The following is an 11,480-nucleotide window of genomic DNA, read 5'->3' on the forward strand; positions in this document are numbered from 1 at the left end:
TAGTTTCTACTTTTTTTTCTTCATCAGAGGAAGATGTACTATAGATATATGTTTTTGCTATCATTCAAAAAAAAAAAAAAAAGAAAAAAAAAGAAAAAAAAAAAAAAAAAAGGAATATAGTAGCTAATTAAAATAAAAATTTATGGTATATATATAAGAATACATTATTATTTTTTTTTATAATAAATGTTTACAAGAATGTTAATGAAATTCATCATAATATTTTAACAAATTTCACATTAGAAAATTTTAATTCTTTGCAATAATAATATTGTTTTTCCACTTATAAAAACTTTATTTATTTATTTCTTAAAATAAAAGTGGACGATTATGAAGTGGATTTTATATAAACAATAATGTTTTTCTTTTTTTTTTTTTTTTTTTTTTACCTAATGATATAAAAAATCAGATTAATTACTATGTTGTATCTAATTTGACCTTTCTTTTTTGTTATTCTATATTGATTTATTTTACTTTTTCGTGTTCTTATTTTTTCTTTCAACTGATTTGTTTAAATTATGATAATTATGCTTTATTTGTATTATTATCAAACTGTTTTTTCCTTTTTTATAATTTAATTTTACTTTTAATTTTTTTTTTTTTGTTAATTATTGGTATATTGTTCTATAGCTTAAGTTTTTTTGTGATCAATTTCTTTTTTTAAACATTCGAATTTATATATATACCAAAAAGGAAAAAAAAATAATATAAAATAAAAAGGAAATATTTATATGAATTATCTCCTAATTAATAGTTTTTATATTAATATTTTGCTTCCTTATGAAATTAATCATGAATTATTTATTTTAAAAATTTGAGATGATAACTAAAAAAAATCATATTTATATGCATATATATTTTTTTATACATAAAAAAACATTTTTTAAAGAGAATTATTAAAATTAAATAAAAAATGAAATATAATTATTTTTACAAAATGTTTAATTAAAAACTTTTATCTTTATTGAAATGCATTTACTTTTCAAAACTAAATTATATGTAATCCTTACTTTTTTTTTTTTTTTTTTTTTTTTTTTTTTTTTGTGTTATACTTTTCTATAAAAGTAATATAATATACAATCTCATTTTTTTTTCTCATTAATGATTTAAATTATATTTTATTATCATATTGATATTCTATATATGATTTTCTTATTTATTTTAGTGAATATTTATGTTTTTTATTATTATATATTTTTTTTTTATAAATTTTTATAACCTTATTAATATTACATAATTATATATATATATTTATACATTATAGTGCTTTACAATATCTAAATTAAATATTTTTTTTTTTATTAAAATTTTTCGTGAAATAGCATTTTTAACTTTCTGTTGGATTTTCAAAATTATATGAATTGTATTTGCTAAATTTTTATTATTTTTGAAATCTCCTTTTTTTTTATAGAAAAATTGTTTCTTTTAAATTTTATATCCATAAAATTTTTTTTTTTTTTTTTTTTTTTTCTATTATGCAAATGTTTTTGTTTTAATTATGTTCATCTTATTTGAAGTTTATTTAACACATACATTTTAAATTTTTGTTATTAAAAACTTATTATTTAGAGATCATTAAATGTCTGAACAAATTCGTCTATATATATATGTATATTTCTTTTTTATATATTTCCAATAAAATTTCAAAATTTTAATTAAAAATAATAAATAGGTTTATTTTTATGAAGAAAAATATAAAATAAAACTTATATATATATATTTATATTATTTTTTCTTTTTTGTTTTTTTTCTTATGTCATTTTTAGAAAAGAATAACATTTTTTATAATTATCATGGTTCTTAATTTTTCTGATTTACTTTTATAGAATACAATGTTTCATTTATATAAACATAATTTTTAATTTTTTTTTTCTTTTTTTTTTTTTTTATTCTTCATCTTGTAAGATATGGAAATATGTAAGGAGGAATGTCATCTTTTAAGCATTGATAATATATTAAGTAAATATGATTTATATATGAATAATCTAATAAAAAATGATGGAGTTAGGGATATCATTGAAAAATTTATATTTCAATATAATTCTTTTGATGAATGTGAAAAGAAATTAATATATATTATAAAAAATTTTGAAAATTTTACTTTTAGAAAATTTCAAAGACACTATTTATTTATAACAAATTTAATAAAAGAAATATGTCACACCGAATTTATTGCAATAATCTATAATGAAATATTAAAAGAGAGAAATTTAAAAGAAAGTACATTTTATATAGAAAGGAATAATTATGAATATGAAAATAAAATAAAATCTGATAAACAATTTAAAAATACATGTGAAGCTATTTATAAAAAGTATATATTGGTAATTATTAAAATTTTGTATTTTTCTTCAAATCTTTCTTATAACTATCATAAAAATTTAATAAATTCTTTATCGTATATTTGTATATTAATATCGAAATATGATACATTTATCTCACCTAATGAAAAGTTTTCTGAGCTTATATATAGAATATTTTGGCAGTATTACTCAAAAAATTTTAGTATAATTAATGAAAACTATTTTTCGGTTGATGAAGATGAAAGTTCATCTTCTTATGATGAAATATTAAAAAATGAAAATTATCCTACCTATATTACTATAAATAATTTACATGAAAAAAAAACTCAAAATGTTGAGATATATAAAACTACAGAAAAGGAAAATTTTGAAAAAAAAAAAAAAAAAAAAGAAAGAAAAGTTATAGAAAAATTTAATGAAATAAAAAAAGAGAAATGCATAAAAAATAAAAAAAAATGTGAATCTAAAAGTAACAATATTATTACAATAAACAATAATGGGGATTCTAATGAAGTACACAAAGAGAAACATATAAATAAACAAAATAAGGAATTTATAAATGAAAAAGGTAATGATGAAAATTTAAATGAATGCAATAAAAATGATATTCATGGAATTAAAACAGGTATAAGTTGTAGTTTAGATAAATGCAATAATTTAATCGAAAATGAAAGTCATGAAAGTGTAAATAAAAGATTATCTATCTGTAAAAATGATAAAAAAAAAAAAAAAATGAAAATAAAAAGTACAAATAGCGAAAAAATAAATATGGAAAAAGAATTAATTAACAAAAATGAAATTAATATAAACAAAAGTGTAAATGAAGAAAAAAACTCCCAAAATAATGAAATATTAGAAAAAGAAAAAAAAAAGCAGAGAGTAGACAAAACAAAATCATTAATTATAAGTTCTGAAGAAGACTTAGATCAAATAGAAAAGAAAGATATCATCCCCATTAAATCAGATATAAAAGATGAAAATATTTTGTTTGTAAATATAATTTTAAATATATATATTAATTTATTTAATTTAAAAAATAAAAAAAAGTTTTTATTTTATTATGATAATGAAAATAGATATAAAGAATTTTTATTAAATAATGTTGAAATTATTATTAATCAAATAAAAGCTATGATAAATAAAGTTAAAAACAATTTATGTTTATCTTTAATTTATTTTTTAAAATTAATTTTTTTAATTTTTTCATTTCTAAATAAATTGGCTAAAAATAATTTTAAGAGCATTTATACAAATGAATCAAATGTAAATAAAGAATCTGATGAAGCGTTTATGAAAAATATAAAAAATGAATGTAGTTCAAATTTCAAATATTTTCACAACCCTTTTTTAAATTCAAATAATTATAAATTTCCCATAATTAATAAAAAGAAAGAAGAATATGCGGAAGAAAACAAAATAAAAATAGAAAATTCGAATACTCTGAATTCATTAAATAATAATGAAAATGTTTTAAATAATTATGATTTTGTTTTTAATAACAACAATGTTTTTTTTAATAATGTAAATACTACTTCAAATAACAATATAACTTTTGATAACAATATAAATAATAACGATCATTTTTTTAATAATATTAATAATAACATTTTTAATTACAATATAAACAATAATGAAAATGTTTTTAATAATAATATTGACAATAGTTATTTTTATATTAATAATCATTATAGAAATAATAGTAATTACATTAATAAAAGTATTCAAAGTACTAATTTATTCAATAGCAGTGATTATATTTTTAATAATAACAATTCTTTTTATTATAATAATAGCGTTAATAATTATATTAACGGTTACAATTGTAATTACAACAACTCTTTTTATATAAATAAGAATAAATGTGAAAATAATACATGGAATTATAAAAATAATAGTATTATAAATGATAATAATATAAATAATAAAAAGAAAAGCATTCATGAAATGGTAATAGATATATTAACAGGAATTTACAATAAAAACTTTTTAGAAATATTAGATATTTTATTAAAATGTGTTGAAAATAATTTTAAAGATGAATATATTATTGTTATTAAGAAAATATTTTCTTGTATGTTGAAAAGCTTAGAATATATAAATGAAATAAATAAATATAAAATATATATGTTCATCTTAGCTAAAATTGATAGATTTATTAAAAACAAAAGATATGAACATAATAATTCTACTCTTAATAATTACAATTGCTACCTATTATTAAATCTAGTATTTAATTTATTTAAAAATAATAAAAGAAAAAAAAATTTATGGCATATATTATTTGAAATTCATGCGAATAAAATTAAAAGAAAGATGAATATGAAGAATAATAATTTAAAAAATGATTTAAATAATAAATTGAATAATGAATATTTTAAAAATAAAAATAATGATTTCAGTAATAAAATGGTAATTTCCAATTTAATAAAAAATAATGATAGAATTCAATCAGAAAATCGTGAAGATGTAAAGAAGAGTTATTTGAGGGAAAAAGAAAATAATATAAAAATAAGTGATACAAACAATTTTTTATTAAACAACATTATAAATTTTTTATTGGAATGTTTTATTAATAAGGGTTGTATTATTAGATTTTTTAGTCTACGAATATTTTATATGATGACTAAGTTATTTTTACTATTCATAAAAAATAAAATATTTGAATATGAAGAAGAAATATTAAAAAATTACATTATAAAATCAATTTATCAAAATTTTTTTTTATGTGTTTTTAATGCTTTGAAAGAACCGGATACAAACATTTATATTTATGTTAAATTTCGCAATCTATGTTTAAACTTGTTATATTTGTGTACGAAAATATTATCAACCAATTTTCTTAATGAATTTTATGAAAAAATTATTTATAACAATCTTCTTTATGTTGATTTCTTTTATAAAAATAAAGAATGTTATTTAAATGAAAAATCAGAATATGATAAAACTTTAAAACATATATATGTGTTATTTATAAAAAATTCTAAAGATCTTTATTTATTTTCATCTATGTTGTTATTTAAAAAATGCAAAAATATTACGAATTTCAAAATTTTTAAGAATATTTTTAAAATATCATCAGATGAGATTAACATAATATTAAATAATTTAATTACAAAAAATAAGGAGTGCTTGAATTCTACAGAAAATAATAATTATTATCTTATAGATTTAAGTGAATCAAATAATTTGAAAAAAAGAAAAGAAAATAATAAAATAGAAAACTTTAGTTTTAAAAATATAAACATAAATGATTTTTTTAGTAAGGATTCACAAATAAAACTTATGTTAAATAATAAAAATGAAGAAGAATTAAAAGAAGAAGTTTATAAGAATTTCTTTTTTATTAATATTTTTTATTTTTTAGAGTTAAAAGGATTAAACTGTTACAACAATACTTATATTTATTATATATTTAATTGTATTTTTTGTTTCTTAAATATATATATTAATCGTTTTCTTTTTTTTTCTTCTTTTATTAAAAATGAACATAATAATCTAAATAACATTTTTTATTTGGATACATATAATAATAAAGAAGAAAAAAATAATTTGACTCATATAAAAAATGTGAAAGATTTTATAACAGAATTATTATCTTTTTTAAGAAATTATTTTATTATTATAACATTAATTGAAGAACATTTAATTAACATAAATGTAGAGCTTTTATTAAAAAAGAAAACAAAAAAAAAGGAGTTGTTAAATTTAAAAAATTTTAAAAAATTAATTATACTTGAATTACAAAAATTTTATTATACTTTTGTAAAATTATTAAAAATACTATATTTATTAAATAGAGAAAATAAATATAATACAACACCGTTTGAATTTTTTTTTTTTAAAATGATACATTCATTGGATAATCAATTAATTGATATATATACTAAAAGATATATTTTTAAATTTTTGAAATATTTTACTTTTAATGAAAAATTTAAAGATATTTTAGTAAATAAAATTGGTGATTTTTATTCTAAATTAAAAAATAGAAAAAAGAAAATTTCTGATTCCTTTTCAAAAAAATATAATAAAAAATATGAATGTCAAAACAAAAGAAATGATAATTACGATTGTGAAAGTTTACTTATAAAAAATGAAGATACAAATTTCAATGATAGCATTTATGTAAAAGATGAAATTACTTCTTCACTTATAATTGAAAACGATAAAAAAAATGATAATAGAAAAAAAAAAAATAAAAACAATCATAAAAATGAAAATACTATAAGTAAAAAGGATTCAAACACTTTATTTACAGAAAAAAATTATTCATTGAAAGAAAATGAAAATAATAATAACACAAATTTTACAGAAATTGATAAATGTTTAGAAGAAAAAAATGAACAAATATGTGTTAAAAATAATGAAAATTATATAAACACAATTAAAAAAAAGTGTAATGAAGGACGTGATAAATATAGTGATAATTCTGATTTAAAAAATATAAAAAAAATTAACGTAAATAAAAAGAATATTAATAATGAAAAAGAAAATAAAATATGTCCTTTATATAGTGATATAGATGACATAGATAAAAAAAAAATTGAAATAAAAGTTACTGATTGTAATAGAGTATCTGAAGATTTACTAAACATAAAAAAAGAATCTAATGATAACACTGAAATTGTAACAGAAACAATTAAATATTCAAGTAAAGGTATAAATAAAAAAGAAAGAAAATTTAACGCTTCTGTAGAAAATAAACATAAAAAAGAAACAAAAAATAAAAAAGAAGATAATGATAAAGCTATTGGGGAAGAAAAAAAAGATATAAATGAAATCGTTCAAAAAAAAATAGATTTGAATGAAATAAATGAAAAGAAAGAATTAGTTGAAAAAGTGGTAGATATAAATAAAAATATAAAATTGAGAAAAATAAAAGAAAAAAATATCTCCGACAATATAAATGAAAAAACTTCTTTTAAAATATCATTAAATTATCATAAAATAATAAATGAATTAGACAAATTAAACTTTAACAAAAAACATAACATAAACAACTACAAAGAATGTAAATTAAAAAAATCTTTTTACAAAGGTGTAGAATTATTTTTATTAAGTATATTTGTTTTTGAAAAAAATAAAAATTTAAATGATATAGATATTTTTGTAGAAAATTATGATAAAATAAATGAATTAATTGATTTTTGCAAAATGTTTAACATTGAAAAAGGATTAGAAAAAATTGTAAAATATTTATTTTATTATTTAAGAGAAGTAAGAAAAAAAAATATACCTAATATGATAAAATTAATTATAAATTCATTTTTGTATATATCACTTTATAAAAATTCGGAAATACCTTTTTTTTTTATATCATTCTGTTCTATTTTTATTAATTCAAAAAATACATATATTAATAAAATAATTATTCATAACTTTTTGATTATTTGTTCTACCTATGTGGAAATATTAAAAAAGAAAAATTCTAATATAAAAAATAATATTTTACTTCAATATGATAACAATGAAAATGATAATTATCTTAATAAAATAACTGAAGACGAATTTAAGGAAGTAACGACTTCTACCGTAGAAGAAACTGTTAATAATAATTTACTTGAAGATATAAAAAGTAAAAAAAATTTTATGATAGATAGTGAAAAAGATGATGTAGATAATTATAGAAGTAAAAGTGATAATCAAAATAACCAGAAAAAAAATAAAAAATATTTTAATAAATCCTCTAAAAAAAAGGAATTAAATAATAATATTTTAATAAATGATGACTTAAAAAAAAATAAAAATGACAAGAAATTAAAAAATATAAATAACAATGAAAATAACCAAAATCATAATATAAATGAGCAAAAATTTTTAAATCCATTGAATATTTATTCGAATGAGTATTCTAAATTAGAAGAGTCAGTTTTTCATAACAAAAGTAATGAAAAAGATTTAGAAGATAATTTGTTTTTGCATCTAATTAACTTTTATATAAATTTTATTTGTTCCTTTTATTTCTATTATTTAACTTTTTATGAAAACAACTTTATTATTCTTAAAAATATTATATTCATGGGAATAAATAAAGCATTACAAAAGAAAACAAATAAAAAGCTTTCATGTTTTATCTTATCATTATTTTATATTTTAATTTGTCTTTTATTAAAAGTAAAAACAAAAGAAGAATTTATACTAACTTTAAACCATGAAAAAATGCATAAAAAAGAGGATAGAAAAAAGAAAATGCACAAAAATTCATATCAGTTAAATATGAATAATATCAAAAAAAAATATAAAGTAAAAATAAAAGACATAAAAATTTTTCTAGTAAAATATTTGATTAGTTTAATTGATGAAAACAAATATAAAAATATAGATTTTATAAATAAGAAAAAGTTTCATAAAAACATAAAAAAAATATTAAATATAAAAAGTTATGAAGATTTAGAAGATTACAATTATTATCCAAGTAGATATTATAAAAATAAAATGGATAAAAATATTGATAAAGTATTTCTCATAAGGAAAAAAAAAAAAATTATGATAGCATCATCATTTAATGTAAAAAAAAATTTAAAAAAAGTAAACTATTTTCCAAATAATTTTTCAAGTAAATTTATATATACTCTTTTATCAGCTTCATTACTATTTGATAAAGAAAATGAGCTATTAATAAATGATCAATTTAAAAAAGATATTAAAGATAAAAATTTTACAAAATATAATTTATTGGATTATATTATTTACTGTTGTTTTTATATATTATTTTGTAAAATTAAATTAATTAAAATAATGAAAGTTTTTTATAAAATGGATGAAAAATACATCAAAAAAAATTTTGAAGTACTAAAAATGAACTCATATATATATAATAAAAAAAAATATTCCTTATTACAATTTCACTTATGTATTGAGATTCTTAATTTAATATTTAGTAATATTAAATTTCTACCATTTAATTCAATTAAATTAATTTTTGATATATTTTTAAACAAAGCTTTTTTATCATTGATTGTGGATAAAAAGGATAAAAATATAAACAATTTTCAGAATTTATTTTATAATTTTTTTTTTGTTACTTTCTACTCACAAACACAGAAATTTGTATTGTTGCCTCATTTTATTTATCAGTATCAAAGAACACTACATCTTTTACATTTATTATCTAATGTATCAATTTGTGAAAAAAAGAAATTTTTTAATAATTCTTTTGTGTTAGAAATTATAAAGAATTGTTTTCCACATACAGATTCTATGGATCTAAATAACTCGTATGAAAATAGGAACAGTGATGAGAAGAAATTAGCTGAAACATCACAAAGAATGTTGAGAAGTAAAAAAAAATTTTTGAATTAATAACAAAATTCTTTTTTTTTTTTTTTTTTTTAAATAAAAAGAAAAATATTTTATACTATAATTAGAAAAATTTTATGAAAATTTTTTTTTTTTTTTTTTAAATCTCTTTTAACATTTATAATAGTCTTTTTTTTTTTTATTAAGTATTGAACGTTTTTCTTTATATTTTTTTCTTTTTTTTTTTTTTTTATTAATATTATTTTAACCTTTTTAGGCTTTAATTATTATATATTGTTTTAATCTTTTAATATCTCCTTATACTTATGAAAATTTTTATTTATGTATCTTTTTTAAATATATATTTTTTTGTTCTTATTTGTTTTTTTTTTTTTTTTTTTTATATTTAATAACTTTATTCATTTATGTATTTATGAAGTGTTTAAAAAAAAATATAAAACGAGAATAAAAGAAAAAATTAGGTAAGAAATTTATTTAACTATATTAAGAAAAAAGAAAAATGAATAATTACATTAAGAAATATTTTTAGTATTACAAATACTGTATAAATCAAACGTCATACAAAAAAGATAAAGTTATACTTATATAATAAGATATATATAAAACATATACGAATATTTTTTTTTTTTTTTTTCAAAAGTTTAATTATATAAATTAAATTTTACAAAATCTATTATTTTTTGAATAATCACATTATTTAAATTGCTATCATATAAAAAATGAATGTACAACTTTTTTATTTTTTTTTTTTTTTTTTCCCCTCTCTGTTTAATTTTTTTTTAAATATTCCACTCCTTTCCTTCAATTTTTGTAATTTTTATTTAAATATTTCCACATTTATTATATAAAATGTCATCTAATACTTTTTCATAATCATCTTTTATTTTTTCATTTAGAATTTCATACAATAATTTTATTTTAAAGTACTACGATTATTATATTCGCATAGTAACATTCTTAAGATTTATATTTTTTAATTATTCCTTTTCTTATATAATAAATGATCTTTTTATGTGTTTAAAGGAAAAATTAATTTTATTTAAAACGTTAAATATTCTTAATTTGTCTTTTTTAATATTTTTGCTTTTTTATTTTGATCTATTAGAATCCTAAGTATTTTTAAAAAGTAAAGAAATTATTACCTCCATAATAATATAAAAAAAAAAAAAAAAAATATAAGAACATATAATTGGAAATATATCTTAAAAAAAGGTTTCTGTGTTTACGTTAACATTAAAAAGTAGTTTATTTATGAGAAATACAACGTAAAAAATATAAGAAATAAAAATAATTATATTTTCACATTAATAAATTACACAAATTAAAGTAAATTAGTAATTATCATCTATATTTAATAAAAGGAAATAGTTAATCTCTATAATATGAAAAGTTTTTTTTTTTTTTTTTTTTTATATATGTTGTTAATAATAATCATTTAGAATTCTTTAATTTTGAGTTTAAAAAAAACACAAAATAAATTCATCCTATATAATTTATCTACAACTAATAGCTCACATTTTATAAAAAAAATAAATAATATTTTTAACTATTTTTTAATTAAAAAACTAAATTAAAAAAAAAAAATGTTTATAAATCTATATATTTGGACATTAGTAAAATATATTTCTTTAAATAAATGTATGGCTATATTTTTTTAATTTTTTTTAAAAAAAATACTTGTAACTATACACTAATTCTATTTTTTTTTAAGTGGAATTTTATAAAAAATTTGTTTATATATTAAGATGATAAAAACTGATTACATAATATAATATATGCTAAAAAATTTAATTTTCATAAATACATGATTCATTTTAGAAATTAATATATTTTTATTATTTCTATGAAATAGCAATATATATATATATATATACATTTTTTTTTTTTTTTTTTTTTTTTTAATTTTTTTTAAATTTT

The 11,480-nt window shown here is 15.4% G+C and overlaps 1 protein-coding gene across 1 annotated transcript; it reads left to right on the forward strand.

Moving 5' to 3' along the window:
- Positions 1-1,907: 1,907 nt before the first annotated feature.
- PGAL8A_00170900 (conserved Plasmodium protein, unknown function) lies at positions 1,908-9,605 on the forward strand (the record flags this gene model as incomplete). The annotated part of the gene is made up of 1 exon (XM_028670030.1): positions 1,908-9,605. The coding sequence occupies one exon, from the start codon at positions 1,908-1,910 to the stop codon at positions 9,603-9,605; it is 7,698 nt and encodes a 2,565-aa protein (XP_028526823.1).
- Positions 9,606-11,480: the final 1,875 nt, after the last annotated feature.

This window comes from Plasmodium gallinaceum, assembly GCF_900005855.1.
Source record: "Plasmodium gallinaceum strain 8A genome assembly, contig: PGAL8A_v1_66, whole genome shotgun sequence".
NCBI classification, from domain to species: domain Eukaryota; phylum Apicomplexa; class Aconoidasida; order Haemosporida; family Plasmodiidae; genus Plasmodium; species Plasmodium gallinaceum.